We start from the raw sequence: 21,369 nt of genomic DNA, 5'->3' as shown, positions 1-21,369 counted from the left end.
TTTGTTGCCAGCTGCCCCAGTAACTTCTACCATGGACATATTTTTTCTATTATTTTTTGATACCCATCAAAAAACTGATAAGGCTACCAGAATCCCCAGTTAAACCTCCCTGTGTATCCCTTCACCAGCACCACAAAAAAGGACTTACCTTCACCCACAGTACAGAGGTAAGTCAGATGTAAATATGGTTTGAACAACTGATTTATATCCCCGATCTGAACTGCAGTGATCAGGCACAGGGCTTCTTCAGGGTACACCAAAAATTCTGGTCATGTCATTAACCTCTCCTTAAGTCCCCCTTTCCCCTCTCCCAACTTCTTACTCGGCCACCCATGCTTATTCCCAAACAAGCAGCTGTCCACCCCTTTTTCACTGTCCCCAGTCTAGGCTGACTTCATATCCTCACTTGTTATTTTACAGTAGGGGTGCCCTGGAACTTTGTCCCCTGGCCATTAATTCTGTGAAATCAGTACTGGTTTATTTTGCCCGTGGCATACATCAGTTTCTCAATCTTGCTGTCTGTTTGGAAGCGACGCAAATCAGGGCTAACCATCCACACATTTACCTTAACATAATCTGTTTATCTTCACTCCCCAGCAAAAGGGGTAACAAAACAAAAACAAAAAAACCATTTGATATACAAAATAAGCTGATGGTAACACAATGCCAAAAATAGCTTATTATGTTAAGTGCAAGGGAGAAAAGCCTTTATATAAAGCTTGATTGCAACAACATTTCAATTAACCAGTTTAAATACAAGACTTGCATTAAAATATTTCTTCAGATACATCTCTTGCTCTAAGGTGATTTTTAAATTTATATACACATATCCAGTTGTAACACTTGACAGTAGTCTCATGAAGCATTCAAAGATTATAACTTGGTAAGTACACACTGTAGATATGAGGGCTTAATGCATGTATGATTTCTTCCTTCAAGGGTTTGTAACATTTTGTTGAGTACTAGCCTCAGACAGGTGACCAGCCACCTGATACAGTATAATACCTCCAAGCCCTTCCTCAAGTCCCACAGTCTATGCTTCCACAGCTCACTGGATCCAGATGGTGTTGCCTCTTTCTGGTCTGCGAGACTCCACTGTCAGTTCTCCAAAAGTAGAGAAAAACTGCTCCATTTCCTTCTGCAGCATATCATTCCTCTTCTCTGCATCCTCCTTCGCCCGCTCTGCATTACGCATTTTGATTTCTACCATTGTGAACTTCTTCCGCTCTTGATCCAGCTCTTCATGCAGGGCCATCATTTCAGTCTCCAGGGTGAGATTTCTCTGCTCCAGGCTGCATAAAGGAAATAAAAAGCAGACAGCTTCTGAGCAGCACTCCTCACTCACTCACACAGAAATGCACACCACCAACGAATTCATACATGTCTCTTCATTTCTAAAGCTTAGACTGAATTTCTAATGGGTGTATCTACAAACCGTGGCTTCATCCATGAACTGTTCTCACAGGGCAAACTCTATGGCAGTTTGCTAAAAAAATACCTTTGTCTCTCCAGTAGCTCATTTAGAAAATGCCTTTGAACAGCAAAAGGCACAGAAGCAAACAGCTCCATCTAATTCTCCAGAAGCAGGCTAACTATTGTTAGTTAGTTGCAGTAGTGTTACCTACAAGGTCAGAATAGTGCCCTGAATGCCTTTGTTTCGCTGCTTATCTCCTTTCTTCAGCTGACCTGCCTGCTCTATTTGCCAATATGGACTGGTATGTATCTGTAAATATGGGCGTCATGAAGTTCAGTAAAGCGAGGTCCTACACCTGTGTCCGGGCAACCCCAGCCACACCTACAGGTTGGGCAGAGATCCAGAGCAGCCCTGCTGAGGAGGACTTGGGACTGATGATTGATGAAAAACTCAACGTGAGCTGGTGATGTGTGCTCACGGCCCAGAAAGCCAACTGTATCCTGGGCTGCATCCAAAGCAGTGTGGCCAGCAAGGTGAGGGAAGGGATTCTTCCCCTCTGTTCTGCTCTGCTGAGACCCCGCCTAGAATACCGTGTCCAGCTCTGGTGCCCCCAGCATAAGAAAGACATAGACCTGTTGGAGCAAGTCCAGAGGAGGACCAGGAAGTTGTAAGAGGATTGGAACACTTCCCCTACAAAGACAGTCGGAGAAAGGTGAAGCCTGGTGAAGGGAAGGTTGTATGAAGATCTCATTGCAGCCTTCCAGTATCTGAAGGGAGCCTACAGGGAAGCCAGAGGGACCCTTCATCAGGAGCTGTAGTGATAGGACAATGGGGAATGGCTTCAGACTGGAAGAGAGTAGATTTACATCAGATGTTTGGAAGCAATTCTTTACTGTGATGGTACTGAGGCACTGGCACAGGTTTCCCAGAGAGGTTGTGGATGCCCCATCCCTGGCAGTGTTAAAGCCAGGCTGGATGTGGTTCTGAGCAATTTGGTCTAGTGTGTCACAGCAGGGGGTTGGAACTGGATGATCTTTAAGGTCTATTCCAAGCCAAACCATCCTATGATGTTAGTGGTACTAAATGCAATCAGCACACATATTAAAGCACAAGTGAAGTGTTCAACTGCACTGCACACTGTACTGGAAATCATGATGCAGGTGAAAGACTGCAACACTCTGCAAAGTGCTGCACTTTGACTGGCAGCTGCTGCTGTCAGCAGCTCTCACGCTGTGATCTACAACTTGCACTGTCAGAGGTACCAGTACACAGAGCTGCTCTGCGAGAGCAGAGATGAGAACAGAAGGTCCTGAACAGCTTGACTGAAGAACCTTTGTAACAAAAAGAGCACATTCAACTCTGCACTTCCGAGTGCACTAAGTCCAGACTTTGAGGTTACTCACTCATCATGACAACCATCCACCCCAGCAACCTTGCCTGTATGAGCGGAGTCTGCACCATCTGTAGACAGAGACACACCCCTCCTCTGCCCTCTTTTAACAGGTCTGAGCTTTGAAGGAAAGACTCAGCAGCAGAGCAAAGACAGGATGATGAGTAGAGGTAACTCCCAGATGCTGTATTTTCTCAAGAGAAATGGGGACTGCAAAGGAGTCCAGCAGTCTCCTCAGTCCCAAAGACTACAAGTGGAATATGCCACAACATTGCTTTCACTGAAAGGTGACAGTTGCCTTTCTCTACAGAACAGGCATGGACTAATGGAAACACTGCAAGAGCCTACTTATTTTGTTAATCAGATTTTATACAGATGCTCACAAGGTTCTGGCTTTACTTTTGACACCAACGGGATAGCGTGTCACAACCATGGCAAACAACTGCTCTGAAAAAAACTCCTCTGGATCATAGTATCACTGACAACAATGTCAACAATGAAAGATGATACTGGCAAGCACCTGGTGAGTGACACAGTAGTGACTGCAGCTAGTGCAAGTCACGAGAGGAAAAACTTGGATTTACTCTGCAAAAAGGAAGTCAGATGGTAGAGCGCCAAACCATCTTACCTTTTTATCCTTGTCTCATATTCTAGTTTTTGCTTGGCCATCTCTTGCTTCAAGCTGGACACCAGGCTGTGCAAAGCACTGTGGTTGTTGGTACTGTTGGGCACAAATGTTTCACTGTTATCGCTGCTGCTGGTGGCTCGGCTGCTGTGGCCCCCCACACTCCTCCTGTCACTTTTGTTCTCATAGTCACCCGGGTTAGAGAGGTCTTCATGTGGTGGCCCATCCAGCACAGAGTCTTCAAAGTTACCTGCATAAAAGTCCTGCTCAGGGCAGGTGGTGGTGGATGAGCGACAGGAGTTGGAGTGCTCCGGGAGGGATATTTCACACGAGGACGTGGACCAGGTGGCACTGTCCACACTCTGTTTGTCATCAGAGTTCACCATAGAGAACTGCTGGTGGACATTGTCGTAGGTGGAAAGCCTGTTGTGCTGGCCTGACTCACCCACCGACGGCTCCCTCTGCTTGTTGTCCCTCAGAGTGACATAGCCATTGGGCACCCAGCCCGGGCTCCGGCTGCCGAGGGTGCTGCTGTGCCCGTCGGTGCTGGACACGCCCATCCGCACGCCTCCGTTCTGCACGCTATGTGTCCCCATCTTGGTCACCGGCCCCTTCAGGGACGACGTTCTCCTGGTTTGCAGGGAGCAGTTTGGTAAGGTCTGGCTCTTCTCCGGGCCCTCCGCAGAGCTGCTGAAGGACCCGTTGGTGACAATGCCGCTACCTTTATTAAAAGCGGGATTTTTTTTCACCATCAGTGGCGGGCTCCTGGTGACATCTGGCTTCTGGATGCTGTTCCTGGGGCTATTTGTCTTGCTGCCTGGCAGAGCAGTCGGAGACTCACAGTCCATGCTTCCCCTTTGGGGAGACTCGGGTGTGTCCCAAGAGCAGCGCCTCACTGCAGTTTCCTTGGTGTTGTTATTCTCTTTGTTCTGTAGCTGCCCTGCAGTGGTTTTCTTTGGAATTTCATTGTTGTTGTTGCACACCTCAGGTCCCATCTGAGGCTCTATATCCTTGGGAAACAGCTCTTCATGTTTGCTAATCATCACTGACATGAGCTGCTGGACTACTACTGTACCTGAAAGGGGACACCAAGCACATGGCTGTGAGTGGCCTGTTTTCTTTAAGGCATAAATATATTTTATCTCCCAGATTCCACAAATACTTAGCAAACATTCAGCTTAAACAAACATTGACACAATGCATCCATCTGTGTAACACCCTGAATGTTTAACAAGGCTGAAGTGCCTCTTGGCTGCAGGGCCACATCAGCATTATCTCTTCCTTCCATCACACCGAGCCAGCAAGGCCTCACAGACCCCTAAAAACAACAGGAATATTTGCAAAGAAGCTGTTACCATGACCGTAACTGCATCCCATGAAGACCACAGGAGGAGATAATGAGCACAACACGGTAACATCATTCTAAATTATGGCTTTCCACTCAAGGTGGAGAACGCTTTAAAACCAAACTCTCACTCTGGCACAGCACTTGTGTTTGGCAGTTTAACAGCAAATGGGCAGGCAAGTGATTTGCACTGCTGGAACAGACATTTTAGTCTTCTGAAGCAAAACAGTGCAGTAATGAGACAGAATTAATTTCATGTGAATGCATTTAAGCTCTCCATGGTGAGACTGTATGCAGCCAAAGAACTATGCCACAGCATTTTATAGCATACTATGGAAGTAATGCAAGACCACAGCTTGCTGCTTCCTGTAATAGATGGCCACCTCTCCTCTAAAAGAACAGCCCCTTGGTGTGCACACCACTTGACTGCACTGTAATTTACACACTAGCATTTGGAACTGGACTTGGCATGATAAAGATGTGTGACTCTATTTCGCTAAGCAGATCCTCATTAAGGTTTATCAAGAATATTTCAGGAACAAGGTCAAGGTAGTTATAATAACCACTTCATTTTTAAACTGCTAAAAAGCTCTCAGAGGCATGCTGTGCTCTTCTAATCAATAAATTCCCACTGTGCAAAATCATTTTACATCTGTGTAATACACTGGATTTTATATCCCACCCTTTTAAAATACAAGTACCACAAGTCAATTCAATGTGGGTACTCAGCATCTTTTTTAGGTATTCTCACTTGTTTGTTAGCTGAGGCAAAACGATACCTTAGAACTAGGTAGTAGGAAAATTCACTTAGCTACTCCCCTGGAACACTTTGTTGCATTCCTTCTGAGAACGTTACCTGTTGTGTGCAGAACTTTACTACAAATACTGCTTTGTCCTCGGGCAACTTTTATAACTGCATTTGACAGGGAAGAAATTTCCCCGGGGCTGGAATTCTGAAGGAAATCTCTGCTGAATCAAAAAAAACCAACTCCTCATCCCCATGATAAAGATATGATTCCCCATAGCTGCATGTTTTATTTTGAATGATTGTGCAAGAAAAGCACTCTGTATCTTCCAAAAGGCAAAGAGAAATGACAAAGGGTGGCCATGAGCACCAATCAATGTGTAGTCTTTGTTCAAAGTTCCTACACATAGCCCTATTTCAAATCAGCACTGTCTTATGTCAAATTTTATAGTTATGCTTAAAAGAGGTCATAAATCTGTTTAATCAAACCCATTTCTCATTAGTTAAAAAAGTGTATGTGTTTTCCTACAGAGAATGTAGTATCCATCCCATTTCCTACAACAGGCATCATCATTTTAATTCTAGGGCTGTTGACAAGCAGGCTGGAGAGCTGCTCAGACAGTATTCACAGATTTCATACATTATTTGGAAATGCCATATTTCTGTTCACAACACCGTCATTGTCATAAGAATTAAAAAGAATAAGGGGAAAAAGTAAGGCCTCAGAAAAACAAGTGAATGAACCAAGCATAGAGGGAATTCTATCTGGGAAGAGAAAAAGCATCATACTCACGAAGACTAAGACTAGAAGGAAGTTATAGGAGGACATTGTCACATCCATATTTTTGTCTTAATCACAGCAAAATGCTACAGCTGAACATGTCTGTAAATGAGAGCATGCAGCTGGTAAATTGATTCGTGTTGTTCAGGAAGGCATGTAATATACAACTGCCTCGTGGGGGTTCTACACGGGTCACTGAAGTGTGAACCTGAGCTTTTCCTTGTCCTCAAGAACCACAGGTGAAATATTAACTGCACTCCAACTGCATGTGCTGAGTAAGAACATGCCATGCTTGCAGGAAGTTTTGAGAGAGAAGGTCCATGTTTAGTGAAGCTGCCAAGGCAGAACAAACTCATGCAAAGTGTGTTTGGAACGCTACACATTTCAGTACCTTTCATAATAACTTGCAAGATTTAACCCAAAATCTCATTTGGGTTGAAAATTTCTGTCTCTATATAACAGCTATATGGAACTTACTGCACAAACTGCATGGACTGGTATGTGCTGGTAATAAACCTAAAGACATTTCTTCTTTTCTCTAACAAATTATGTACAGTAAGCTCACCCTCCATGATAGTCAGAGGATCTTCCACTTTGGGGCGCAGGATGTTGGGGCCAAAAACTGTAGCCAAGTTTTGCACACTCATTTTGTTTACACCTGAATACGACTGGACTTCATCAAGGAATCTGTGGGGAAGAAAGAAGTCCTTAAGGAACACGTAAAGAGAAAAACTAGGAAAAAAAAAAAATAGGTCCAATCACGTGATTGCTTCTTAACGTAGTTTAAGTATTGCATTCCAAGTGCAAACAAAGCAAATAACTGCAGCTAGAAATGGGAAAAAAAAGGTCCTATCAAGAGAATAGAATAGATTCACTCCTACTTTCTTGCACTCCTTGCCTGCTTATGAAAGAAAAGTCACAATCTTGATAGAGCAAATTACTAATTAGTCATGCAATAAACCTACCATTTCACTACCTTCACTTGAGTTCTCCAGTCCTCCAAGTGTGAGTAATGTTTTTCCTTCAGGGCACAGACAAACAGGTCTGTCTGTCAGCTCACACTTATAAACACCATTGTGATAATTTTTGCATGAGCACTTACCTACAGATGTATTTCAGCAGATTGTAATTGACAGCTGGCAGGCTCTTTACTTGCTTCACCAGTTCTTTCAGGCCCTTTAAGATGTTTAAGGAAAAATAAAGTCAGTTTTTTAATATTTTATTAGAGATTTTTTTTTTAAAGTCAGCAATTCTAATTACAAGACAACAGACACACACTGAAACTGCAGCATTAAATACAGGTTATGATCAGGAACAGCTTGTAGAACTCATTTTGGATTTGGCTAACATGGATTAGCTCTGGGAAAAAATAAACAAGAAAATAAATATCTTGTTTTCATCATGTCTTTTTCTTTTTTTCTTTCTTTTTTTGACCAGCAGCTCCATTCCTCCTGCTGATAGCAAGGCTAATCCTCCCGGGAACAGTTCTGGTTTGAACTAGCTGGCATTTCCCACAAGAAACTACTTGGTTATTTTACCCAGTTCTGGTCCATACTAGATTCTGACTAATAAATGACTCCTGATTTAACAGCAAGAGTTGAACAGCAACCATCAAGACCCTTTCTTTTATAGTTCAGAGTCTAAGCTATGAAAAGATATGTCTCTTCCATAGAAGTGGAAGCTATTGACTACAGTGATGTTTAATTAACCTGGATTCACTGATATGCAATAAATACAGCTACACACCTTTATATAGAATTCCCAAGGACACAGGTGGCAACAATTTTCATATAGAAGTTGCTTCAATTAATAGATACGCATCTAAATTAGGCCAAACCAACTTCTCTCCTCCTGAAAACTGAAACAGCCTTTTATTTCATCTTACTGGAGTTACCAACTCACCGTTTCTTCCTCCTTGCTGAGCATTTTGGCACAGGAAAGAAAATCTTCGTATTTTGCATATGGTACAACAGGTTCTGGGAGTTCCCTTAGGTACAGCTTGAGCAGTGAAGCCACAGTGTGCACATCTGTGCTGCTGTTGGGGTGAAATACAAGAAGTCATTAATGTGAATCAGGATGATACTGTCAGACTGACAAGCTAAAACCTGCCACTTTTCCATTGTCATCCCACATTTTACTCATCACCAGTATATACATTTACAACCCTACCTGTAATCTGTTTTTTGTTGGATTTTTTTGTCCTATAAAGAACTCGGGATACCCACAGCCAAATGTCTGTCAACTCTAATGATTTATTACCGTAAATAATTACACCTAAGGCCCTGTTTGCAGAGACAGGTATGGAGGAGATAGATCCTGCCTCTTGTTGACAAGCATCTCCCTTCAGACATGCAAAATTCATCTCAAATGCCACTTTCTGTTTTCACCTGAGTTAGAAACAAGGCATTCACATAGTGGGAGTTCTTCTCCTAGTGATGACCCCAGCTCCAAAAACATGCCCAGCATGTCTCAATTCCATTTTATCACCACGTCCAGTATTATTACCAGTATCCAGGAAGCAGTTTTTAAAGGAAATCATATATAGCACAGGTATTTAGTTGATGTCTACCTACTGGAATTACAGCTCTTTCCCTGACATGCATCTTTTTCCTATGGGCTCCCACTAAATGACTACTGTGCCTTTTAGCTGTACTCTTACACCGAAAACCTGGATATTCAGAACCACAAATCCCTGGGAAATGAATTTTAGCTCTATCTTAAATAAGCTGAGCCACCAAACAGAAAATGCCTGAATGCTTGCAGAACAGATAACATCACAGGGCCAACACTCAAAGACCTGATAGGACATGTGCTTCCCATAATTGCATTTGCAGAAATTTAAGGGTTTTTTTGGATACGGCTAGTAGGAGCCTCAGCTGTTTATCAGGCACATTAAAACTAACACAGGGAGAAAGATCACAATCACAAGTTCAGACAATGCAATCACACTTGCTTCAATGTTTCTGTGGTGTGTAAAGTTACACTCTGTTAACTTAGAAGTTCTTACCTGAAAGTAAGTAAGTAGAAATTAGATGTAAGGCACAAGTTAGCATGAAGAAATCTCTCTTGCACTATGTCTGGCTCCATCCCTGGGTTTAGCTACTCAGGCATTTATTCAAATCCTTACTGGAATGTTCTACATGCTTTCCCTGATTCAGAAAAAGAACTGTACTGCAAGCTGCTATTTTTCCCTCTGATTTCTGAAAAATCAGAGAAAGGGGCACTAAATTTTCATTAATTCTTTCATTAATAAGAAACAGAGAATGCACACACATGTCTACAATGTGCATCATTATGTATTTTCTTTTTCTTTGCAGACTTCAGACATGGAGTATTTTTTTAAACTCACAGTGTCTCAAAGGGAGCCATTGGTATTTGACACACTTAAGCTTTGCTAGAGGTATGTTAATCATTATTTTGGAATAATCTGTTAAAACAGTAATGACTTTGACTAAGTTAAATCTTAACAGGAATGGTGGGAACAACCTTAGAGTAATGTGGTATGGTATGTCAGAAGAAGAGAGATGTTAAAGCACTATGTATATTTAAATGTGCACCACCACCAAACTCCTCAAAATGAACATGCAGAAAATATTTCTAATTCCAACATGAATAATTCCCAGCCCAAATTCCAAAAAGCATTTTCTAGAGAAACTCTATAAAACACTAATGCAAACCCACATTTTTGAAGTTCAAATTCTAATCTCTTGACTACAACCCTCTGCTGTAGAGTGGCTTGAACTCAAAACAGTGTTTACCTATCCCCCACACTTTCTGGATACATATATAACAAATGTGGGGAACTACTAGCATGAAACCAGGTATGACTGTACTCTTTTATGAGATTAAAAATGCTAGCTCAGATTTGGCCTCTAACCCTTCTGTTCTACCTATTCTCAATTCAACACCGACTGCCTTTCAGAAGATTTTATTATTACTGCTTATTTTATTTAAACAAGGAAACTCCTCACACCTTGCCGAAGGACTTAACCACATCTTTATGGATTCTATCTGCATAAAACTGGAGAGGCCTTTCCAAAATACAAGAATCAAACAGGTTAAGTGAGGGAAATTACTGAAGAACAATTAGAAGTTGGCACATAGGTCTCTCAGTAAGGGGATTACACATTTACGTCTTCCCTTCTTTGTACTCCCAGGATCATGCTTCATGTAGTATGTAAGAAAAATTTTACACCAGTCCTTGCTCCTGGAGGGCACAGCAGCTGAAGGATAAAAAGGCTGAAGAAGGGGACAGAAGACTAGAAAGTTAATGCAATTTATAAAATTTCTTTTTTCAGTGTGAAGTACTGTTGGATTATCACTGTGAGAGGTAAGCTGAATGCCAAAAACTGTGGATCTACCATGGAAGAACTGAGAGAGAAATGGAGAGGCAGGATGCTGAGGAGGAAAGAAACTCAAGTTTCTTTCACTGGGAAGTGTTGTTCTCAAATTAACTTCCTGAAGCACATGCTGTATTTACAAGTATATAGGAAGGTGTTTTATAAAATGGGATTAGAAACCCAGGCTGCAATCAGCAGACAGAGACACATATACAATATTTTAAACTAATTTTTCAATTATTATTATTTTCTAAGGCAATACCGCAGACTGCCACAAGATGGTGGGGTCGCAAAATAAGATTTTGGAACATTTGTTATTTTTTCCCTTTAACTGTACTGGACCACTTCTTAGGATTTCATCTACCTGTACAGCAATTACCGTACAGATTTGGGCAGCACAAACAAAATAAATGCAGTCTGTATACAAAGACATACTGCTTGCCAAGCTCTTTAAGAACTAGATTTTTAAATTCTGCTTTATCAACATTTAGACAAAAGCTAGTAAATTTCTTGTTTGAGTGCAACTGTGTGTATAAAAATGTTGGTATTTTTATAAATAATATAACTAAAAGACTGTCTCTCAGAATCTGAGACTCATTTAGACCTTACAATGTAGTATTTTTTTCACCTTTTGCTTTAAATAACAGGGGGCTATTTTAAAATGGCAGACTCCAGTCCTAATGCATCTGTATTTTGGGTGTTTTATTCCACAAGTACCACTAAGCACTTTACAGCCACAGAGGACAGCTGTAGGTTTCCAAGAAGTGCTGAACTGGAGGACCAGGAGCCTTTATTTCTCTTTTTAGTCTAGAGTGTTCCATCTACAGTCTAAGTCAAACAACAGCACTTATATTTCTGCCTTGAGGATAAACTGGTGTAGTTTTTAGAACATGGATCTTTGCAGGCTATGGAGGACCTTTTCCTCATAGACTTTTTTCAGTTACAACCGATCAGTTTAAGACAGGGCAGAATTTCCCCCTTAAGCACTGTCCTTGCCTACATTCCAGAATCATTACAGCTACAGAAATTTAATGATTGTACCTATCTTCATATTTCTTTTATTATCTGACTGTGTAATATCAAAGTGTTTCACGATTACACATTCATAATTAACACGATTAGAAGTATTCATTAATTTTTATTAAAATACAGTATGTCAATTCTGGCAGAAAATCCTCTGTTATCTAAATGAGGACAACTCTCATTAACCAAGGCAGACTTTCTCTAAGTGCATGATTATGAGCTTGAAATGGGAATGACGAAGCACAAAGTGGGGAATTGAATGTAACATAAAAGGCATCAGCAGGCTGAGAAACAGCTATTTTGGCACATTGTCATGGGAGGTCTGAGAAAGATGACTTATCACACTGAAATATTAATACTGCATTCATGGTGGCATTTACCAAAGGAGCATCCCCCCACTCCAGCACTGTTCATGCACAGGCATGACAAATGCCAACGTGTCCCAGCCTCTCCTCAGCCAGACTGCCCATATTCAAAGCCCCATTCATCTGAACTTTGTCATTAATACCTCTCATGGCGTTGCTGTTTTGACAGCACTTTCCTTTGTGATACCACAGACACTGTGGAAGTGGCTGTCAGACAGATTACACTCCCTGGAGTTTTTCACTCTCTCTACCATAAACAATATCCCTGAAGCCCAGAAATCCAGGCATAACCCTCACACTCAGACCAGCAGACAGGGTGCTCAGAGAGCTGGAGTCAGCGCTTCAGAGCACAAAGCCAACAAGCCCCTCATAAACTCTCTGAGAGGAAGTATTAACAAGGCAAGGTCACATTACAAAAAGATTAATGCCGTGCCAAAAATAGCTCTAGATCATGATGGCACATAAACAGTTTGCATGAAGAACAAACAGTAGGGAACAACAAGCTGTGAGGCTATAATTCAATTTAGGAGTCCTGGTAATAAAACAAAGAAGAACATTACAGTTTGTGTACCAGTTTGACTCGTTTTCAGAGAGAGGCTTTGGTCCAGAAATTCAAAGGTCAGGTTAACTTAGTGTGCTATGTGATATTTCTTCCCCTGTGTGGGTATCTTTAAAGCATTACTCTATATACTTTTCCTACATAATGCAGAGATCTAGTACAAGCAGCCCTATGCCTCATTTAAGTACCAGATTAAATTTTGTTTTGTGAAACATATATGAAAGCATTTACCGGTCTGGCTCTAGTATAAGTTAACTGATCTCTATCCTTGTGTTTTAGTTTAGACAGAGAAATAAACCAAACCTATCCTGCTCCTTTGTCCTTGTGCTCACCATTTTTACAAAGCATGCTACCTTCCACAGTCCACAAGGAATAGTGAAGATTGGCAGACTCTATTTCCAAGTTAGATACCAACTACAGTAATTGTAACAGCAGCAAATTTATGCAGGTTTATAAAGGCTTTAAAAACAAAAATGAAGACAGTACTTTAGGACAAAGAAAAAGACAAACTCCATGGGGAAGGATGTTAAAAATTACTTACAAAAATACAGATCCTTAAGAAAGAGACACAAGTACTTTCAGGTAAGGTGGGCAGAGGTTTAAGAAACAGATGGGCTCCCTCTAGGAAAAAGATCTACCAGCTCCACTGAATATAACTTCTCTTGAATTATTTTCTCTTGATAGATTAGTCAGAAAAACTGTTAAATTTCTCCAAGCTTTTCCAAGGATTGCAAGCATATGTAAAATCATGGAAATCCACAACAAATAACCTACCTGTTCTTGTTTGCTGGAAGAGAAAGCCACAAATTTTGCAATCCAGATAAGAATGTTTGAAAAAAAACACTCTCTCAAACCTTGCACATAGTAACCAAATGTCATCCTTTCTTAAAGGATGGATTTCTCTAACAAATCACTGGTCACTGGTAAATGAAATATGTAGCTGCCTTTTTTTTTTTTTTTTTTTTTTTTTTAAATCAGAGCTGACAAACCAACCATTTCTGAAACTGAAATTCATGAAAAGCAACTACAAATGTTCATTCATTGCCAATAACTAAAGACACTCTGAGGACACTAAACCTAACTGAAAACACAACAGGACACCAATTAAACTGATTTAATGACCCTTGCATCACACTAGATATGTCTCCTAATGTGTATTTAATTGCTAGACTAGGTCTTTAAGTTGTGCCATATGCAGAGGCTATTTCTGCTGGCTGGTTAGAATAAGGGCTGGAATTGGAAAGGACATGGAAGTGAGTCCAGAGGCATCGCTGATGAGCAGATTGAGAAGATCAGGGAAAAAAGTCTGGAACCAGCAGAAACAAACAGGAATTTTCACAGGCCTAAGGCCATTTGTGTTTGGCAGGAACAAGCTTTTGAGTAAAGACTTCATTTCACATAACAATGTGGAGTTTTAGAGATTACTGCACTTTGCCAGTAGGAAAGCTTATAAAGACCCTTCTTTGTGGGAAACTAGCTGCTTCTAAACAAATTCTTATGTACAGGCTTGGATCTGGAAAACAAAGAACAATTTTTACAACCAGTGTTTGTACTTGCCATTTGCACAGTGCCAATGAAGACTGCAGCCCCACTGAGACATGTCCCATTTCCTGCAGTCACCAAAATTTTAAAGCATTCTTTGCCTCTGGAGGAGAAAAAGATCTGTGCATGTGCTCCTTCTCACCTCAATCTCGACACTGATTTTGTTTCAACAATCCCATGGATTAGGTGCACAAGAACATACCAGTTCTACATTCTGGATTATTTAGCTCCAATGAATAACAGTTACCATTTGCCAGCTATCAAATACTGACACTTAGGTATCTTCTTCTCAGCTGATTGCAAAGGTGACCAGAGCAGTAAGTAATATTTTGTCCTATAATACACTATTCTTCGTTAGAGGAATTCATACTCATAAGAAAATGTTTTGCTAAATATGCGTTTATGTGAGAATATTCATATGATCTCTTGTGCATGCACACAAATGCTGGCAGGTGAGCTATGTAACTTTTAAATTCTCTGAACCACTGAACTATGCACATCAGTAATAGTTTGGAAAATCCAAGCCACGTACATCAATCAGATTAATTTTTTATTCATATTTGTTTCAGTGACATTTCAACTATTTTTTCTCCCTAAGCAATCTTATCTCACATGTCATCTGATAGCAAATGTGACAAACAGCAGATGGAAAGAGGCAATATAAAAAGAGAAATCCAATTCTGTACCTCTTCTAGGTAAAAACTGGAGAACAAATCCTTATGCAATTTTCCTTATGCAGTGCCATATTCTCTCTGCCAATTTCACAGAACAAATGGTCATAATTCACTTTGTGTCATTACAAATGTATGATTTGTAAAGGAGATGAGGGACTTTATAAGTAAAACATAAGCCACACAAGAAGAAAGAAGCAAATACCCCAAGGGCAAAGAAAATGGATTCCCTGGAGGGGGCAATTTCACACAGAGGTGGAGCTGTACTGGAAATACCAAGGATATTTCAAATAGTAGCAAGCATTGCCTAATTGCACTGTTAGTTCCTTAAAGCAAATTTCACAATATGTGCAGATATTCTCAGAGGGAGTGAGGTATTTATTGATTTTTGCTTCTAAACTAACACACAATTTTGAGGCGTTGTGTTTTTCCTCACACAAAAGGCCTCAGCAGTTTTCAGCTGCAGCAGCTGCACCTCAGCTTTTCAATACTGCAAGAAATTATGATGTTCAGTTTTTATAAGGGGGGTCCTGGGGTGTTGGATGTTTCAGATCAGACACAGGGTTTTCTCAGTCTGTGAGGCTGAAAAATTTTAAACACTAGTTCCATTCTCATACTTGACTCTTCAGCAACATTCCAACCGTAAGATCAAAATTAATAAGTGAAGGTTATTTCCACTGCATTTTTATAACTGACTTCAGTATTGGAACACCCAGCTGCAAACTCACGTGAGAGCAATCATGTTTCAAAATATGTTTCAAAATATGGCTGCATTTTCTTTTGAGCTAAGCTATTCCCCTTCTTGTTTCTAATTTGCTTTATTCGCTCTGCTTGTGCCTGCTCTGTGGTCTTCTCTGACAAGGGGGTGTAGACAGGAAGGCAAGAGGGGAGAAAGAAGGGCAGGGTCTCCACAGAACTGTGGAGAGCAGCAGAATTCTGGGCTGAAGAACAGAATGTGCCTCTGAACTCCATCTCCCAGAACCTGTACGGTGATTTAAGGTGTGTGACCACTTAAAACAGAGACGACATTTTAAAGGAGTTCTAACCATGGGCGTATGATCTTACCTTTGGTTTTGCTTTTAATTCTATGTTACGTATTTTACTGAATCAGCTATGAAGGCATAAAAAGAAGAACTATTTAACAGCAATTTATCACACAAAAACACACACAAGCCTACACGTATATTTCAAAGCATCTTCATGTGTTCTAAAGTGTTTGTCTGACTTATGTGCACTTGCACATAGAAAAAATGTGAGTATGAAAAATGGCAAAATCCTCAAACATCAGCTCTTTGTGTTAGTTCCAACACTGATGACAGCAGTCAGTCTTTCTCCCTGCCAGAGGCAGTGACCCAGCACCGCTACGGCAGTGTGACCTGTATTCCATTGTGCTCAATGCCCCAGGAACAAAAATGTCAGCTCTGCTCTAACTGCAAAAATCTCTATTAGCATTGATGTAAACTCATAGGGAGAACCTGGGTGGTTTTCACATGGTGAGACTTTTGGCTAATAATAACATGTAATTACATATTAAACACAGTGGATCTAGAGGTTCAAAAGAAAAAGTAAGCATGGATGCCTAATGTATGTGGTTTTTTCTTTCTCTACAGCACTCTTCATATTGTGGCCAGTTTCCAAGAGCTCAGCTTGCCCAACAGGCTGCATCAAACCCAGAGCCCATGCTCCTGTTCAGCACAATGAAAAGTTACCCCAAACCAAAGTCATCCCAGAGGTACAAACACTGTGAAATGAACACTACCTCAAGAGTTTACAAATGGAACAACAGGTTGGAGAAAATGAGAAGATGCTCAATGGAAATGATGCAGAGATCAGAGCAGAGTTGATGTCTGCTTGACTTCCAGACCACTGCTACACCTGAATCACACCTCTCCAAACTCAAATGTGAAAAAGTAAACAGGAAAAGTACCCTGTGCAAGACATGGGGACATACAAGGTCAGTGTTCTATAAATTCTGAGCTTCAGAAGCAGAACTGCAGGACCAGGGATTTATAGGCAGCTCCTGCTGATGTTTCTAATTGCTAGAGTAGAAATTACGTGCATCCTTCACAGCAGTAGCATGTAAAATCTCTTCTCCTTTTCATCTGCTAAAGCTCAGCCAACATACCTGTTCATGGGGCTCATTAGTCTGTGCTACAGATGTTGCTAGATAACCTTGAAAAAAACTTAGTGCAGCTGAGCCCTGGTCTCATTTGTCTGGAGTAGTTAGAACTTGTGCACTTCCTTCAAGCTGTATCTCTCAGTGGGGTGTTCAGTACATCATCTTCCCACAGTTCATTGTGGCTTATTTTCTTAAGCATTTCCTCCGCAATTATTTGTTTACAGGCACAGAAAAAATAACCTTTTCTTTCTGCCACTTGCCTACTCTTTGGTAGACACAGGCATTATCAGTAATATTTATCATAATGTTCAAGTAAGAAATGTGCCCAATAGATGCTTCTTTACCATTTTTAAATAAGCTACATGGTATTTGAACAGTGAGTGAGCACACCATAAACATTTATCAGCTAACACAGTCACTTCCTATAGTCCTCTGGCTCCATAAAGCCATTTAGTTATCAATTATCCTAACTCACCTTCAGATGAGAACACAAAAAACCTCATAGGAAGCCAAGTCACTTTTCCAGAGCATTATAAATTCTTAACTTTTCTTTTAAAGTGAGGGTCAGGACTGAGGAAACTGTTGGGAGATGAAAGAGCATTACAGGTGTCTGCCTTCTGTGCATCTGATGCACAAACCTTCTAGCCTAATGAATCTGCTTACTTCACAGGAACAGGGAATGAAGGAACCTAAATGATTTCCAGCAATCAGGTTTGAATTATGGCATGTTTTTGCACTAAAAGATCAAGCTACACTTTCCTTCCTGTTACTTGGATTGCTATCAGACAAAGGTCTCACATAATAAATGCAATCTGCCTCTTCCTCTTAAATCCCATTGGGCCCACAGTTGCAGTGAAGCATCCTGATGCCACTGTAGGGGTGTGATATGGATGTCACTTAAAGCACATACTGAGGACAACAGCTGTTCAACAGTCTCTTGAACTGAAATTTCATGACCATCATACTAATTCTGGTCAGAGTTAAAAAAGTCTATGTGGCACTCATAATCCATTGGTTCTGTTTCTCTGACTGCACACTCTGGATATGTGACCACTGCTGTCACTGCTTACAGGAAGGCAGTAGAAAAATCACAGGAGACTACAACTGCCTACAGGAAAGTAAAGTCATACCCAGCTGTGTGAACAGGACCAGGTTTTCCTTGGCCCAGAACCTCTCATTAACCCTGTAAAACTGCATAAATATTGGAATACAAATGAGACCTGGACCCTCAAGACGACATAGGTTTGTTTTTATGGTCACAGTGATTTATTATAAGACCAAAGGCCCAAAATTATAAAGAAATGCATGAAAGTACACTTCTCTTCCAGTCAGTTTTATAGAGAACAGAACACACAGAGATTGGTGATAACAGAAATTCTTCCTTTGTGGAACTTACTAAATGCCAGCATCACCACTGCATTTCAAACGATATTAAGATCAAGGCAATCCAGATATTTTTGATTAAGCCAAAACATTAGCAATACTTCTCCTAACCAACTTTTCACAAAAGGAAGTTCTCCAGAAACGCTTTGAAATCAGACATCAAAGTCAGAATAAAAAAGAAGACATTTCAGAGCGGTAATAGGAAACACACAGAGAAACCTACAAAAACACGTCATTCTATCTATTGCTGCCATGTGTTTTACAGCACTGTGGGTCAGCCAGCCCAGCACACCATGTCCTGCTTCGGCTGCAGGGAGTGGGGAACAGCTGGAGGGTTTTACCTGTCAAAAGAAGGCTTTTCTCCACAGTCAAACGCATCCTGCAGCTCCTTGACGAGATTAGCCTGCCCAGGCAGTCGGAAAAGGCCTTCTTCCTTCAGCCCCCGCTGTCGGATGAAGTCCACGCACTGCTCCACCAGCATGGGAGCCAGGCGGTTCCCATAGCGCTTCTCATACCGGACAGTGTCTTCCAGCTTCTGCCCAAAAATACCTGCGCCAAAAAGAGAGCTCTGACTCAACTGAGCATCATAAACACATCTGAGGAGCCCACGACTTCTGTTACAACCCACGCAATTTGCAGGTCACTTAAATGCCTGGACAATTAGCCTACTCCTTTCTTAAGAATAAAAAATTCTCGATTTCACCATTGACACTCTTCTGGAAATACAGTGCTGACACATTTTTCAACAATGCTAAAAACATTATTTAAAATAAAACACTGTAAATTATTTGTGAGACCACAGACACAGAAAATACAGACATAACCCAAACAGGATTTTCTCTCACAAAACTTCTGATTCAAAAGTGATGCGTAACTCCATCTTTTTTGGTTAATGCCTAATTAGCAAGTACCTCCTGTATCAGTTCCAAAGACATATAAACATTGTCTGTACATATGAAGGGAAAAATATTTATAAATATAACAGCATTTTGTCACTACTAAATGGAATTATTATTTTGTTCTCCAACTAGACAATGATAAATCCATTATGTATTACCAACTGCATTATCACAATCTGTTTTAGCAATAATAAATTTTGTGTACGAGAAGAAGTTCCTGACATGAAAGGTGAAACATGTCAGGATGCAGGAAACCTGAATTTGTCCTTAAGCTCAGAAGAAAATGGAGGTTTTTTGACAGAATTAATTTCAACCCTGATCTGAGGGTATCAGTGCTACCTCTGGAATGACAGCCACTCTTTACAGCTTATTTTGCCTCTCCTTTCAAAGGAGAGCAGCAGCAGCAGAGCAGCACAATAATCTTCAGGCATGTCATCTGTGCTGGAAGATCTCTCTTGAGACTACCACTTGCTCAACAGTACTAGGGCTGAAGCAAGGCAATCTAATTTCTATATATAGCAAGACAATGAATATTTCTAAGGCAGTCACGATCAGAAATTAAAGACCAAATGACTACTTCACTTTTGCAATGACGTATACTGTAAAGTAGAAAAATAGGCAGTAAATTGTGCCCTTCACTGAGCACACTGTTCTGCTGGTTTAAAAATATTCAACAAAAAAACCAGAGTTGTTTTGGTTTCCTTTTTCTAAAAAAAGCCCAAAATTGAACTAGACAGCTTTTGATTTTGACCTAAAAACTTAATTCACCCATAGATTACAATTCAGATAGAAATATCCATCCGGGTAACCTTTAATGTGTACATTTTTCCTTCAACAGAAAGGTAATTTACACTTTAGTTGTAGGTAAGAGAGCTGCCTTGTAAATGCTCAAGGATGTAGGGCAAGTCTCAACCAAATGGAAGGTCTGGAGTTTGTACTTAAAATTAATTATTTACTTAATTATTTTTACTGCAGAAGAAGAAGTAACTGGAGAGAGTAAACGATGTCCTGCTAAGACATCCACAGAGCGTCTGAGATGCAGAGCAGTCAGTGTACCTTGTGATTTCCATGGTACCCACACTTGGGGATGCCAAAACCAGCAGTAAGTAAGGGGAATAAACATCACACAGTCACTCCTTACTAGCTCTCTTTTTTCTGTGCTGTATAAAACCCAAAGCCCAAAAATTAGCAGTTAAAGAAGAAATTTTTGTAATTTCAGAGTCAAGCTCCGAAGAATACTGACTGATGTAGCATCCATGAAGTCTGGGGCCTCGAGGCTGGCAAAAGAGTTAAGCATGCTAGGTAAGTTTTTGTAATTCTTGCACACCTTCCTAACCTCCTAAAAACTGATTATGGGGATGGGAGAAGTATTAATTGAATCTGCATTTTTCCAAGTTAAGAGTTGCAGCTGGTTGACACAAAGAAAATCCTCAAATCCTTCCACTAGCTGCACTCTCCTTCTCAAAGCAGTGGAATTAAGGGGGAAGGTCCACTGGAAGCCAGTTAAGGAATCTACATGATTATGGGAGTCTGGGGATTTCAAAGTTGTTAATATACAAGAAAGCTGCACTTCATTGTCATTCAGTCTCTCCTTTCTCCCAGCTGAACAAGCCCCATTTTCTCTGCCTCTCTTCAAAGGGCAAGTTTTTAGCTCCTCAACCCTAGTCTGCTCAACTTATGTTAGTATTATCTCCACCTCCTGGTTTTGGCAGGTTTTTGTTTGTTAAAGGATACAATATTTGGAATACAGTCTAAAAAATTTGAAGCCAAAGACATTAATCACTTTCCTCCTTCTGCTAGCTCTGCTCCTGCTGGTACTGCCCAGACTGCTGTCAATTCTTCCTTGCTGCCAGGTCCACTGCTGGCTCATGTCCAGTTTACTGTACTCCAGGGCACCTAGGTCCCTTCCCCAGGGTTATTCCCTCTTAGGTGCAGGACTGGGCCACCCTACTCCAGTTTGCCCTATGAACAAACAGCCTAAGCCTCCTTGGGATGTCCTGGTTTTAAACGTAAGACTTTCTGCTGGATATTCCAATTATACCACTACAATGTACACATAATTAGAATTAATGCCCACTGACAGTACAAGTAGCAGGAATAAGCTTTCTCCTACTGGCTGTACCTTCTTCTCACCATGCTAACTTTCTTTAATCAGCAATGTGCATATT

At 40.8% G+C, this 21,369-nt stretch overlaps 1 protein-coding gene across 9 annotated transcripts in view; it reads right to left on the bottom strand.

The window, feature by feature from the left end:
- Positions 1–560: 560 nt before the first annotated feature.
- ARHGAP24 (Rho GTPase activating protein 24) overlaps positions 561–21,369 on the bottom strand; it is a 184,909-nt gene continuing 164,100 nt past the window's right edge. For all 9 annotated transcript variants that reach the window (XM_088056594.1, XM_088056595.1, XM_088056592.1 and 6 more), the window contains 6 exons: positions 18,644–18,851; positions 8,203–8,335; positions 7,403–7,476; positions 6,866–6,987; positions 3,433–4,504; positions 561–1,292 (listed from right to left, as the gene is read on the bottom strand). In XM_088056594.1, the coding sequence (XP_087912720.1) occupies positions 1,049–1,292; positions 3,433–4,504; positions 6,866–6,987; positions 7,403–7,476; positions 8,203–8,335; positions 18,644–18,851 (1,853 nt within the window). In that variant the 3' untranslated portion in view covers positions 561–1,048. The remainder of the gene's footprint in view (positions 1,293–3,432; positions 4,505–6,865; positions 6,988–7,402; positions 7,477–8,202; positions 8,336–18,643; positions 18,852–21,369) is intronic.

The sequence above is a fragment of the Pseudopodoces humilis genome, chromosome 6 (assembly GCF_049639895.1).
Source record: "Pseudopodoces humilis isolate 2021_Gansu_Grassland_sample_001 chromosome 6, ASM4963989v1, whole genome shotgun sequence".
Classification (NCBI taxonomy): Eukaryota; Metazoa; Chordata; class Aves; order Passeriformes; family Paridae; genus Pseudopodoces; species Pseudopodoces humilis.
Note: the sequence above shows the minus strand (reverse complement) of the source record. Positions and strands in the feature narration are given on the sequence as shown.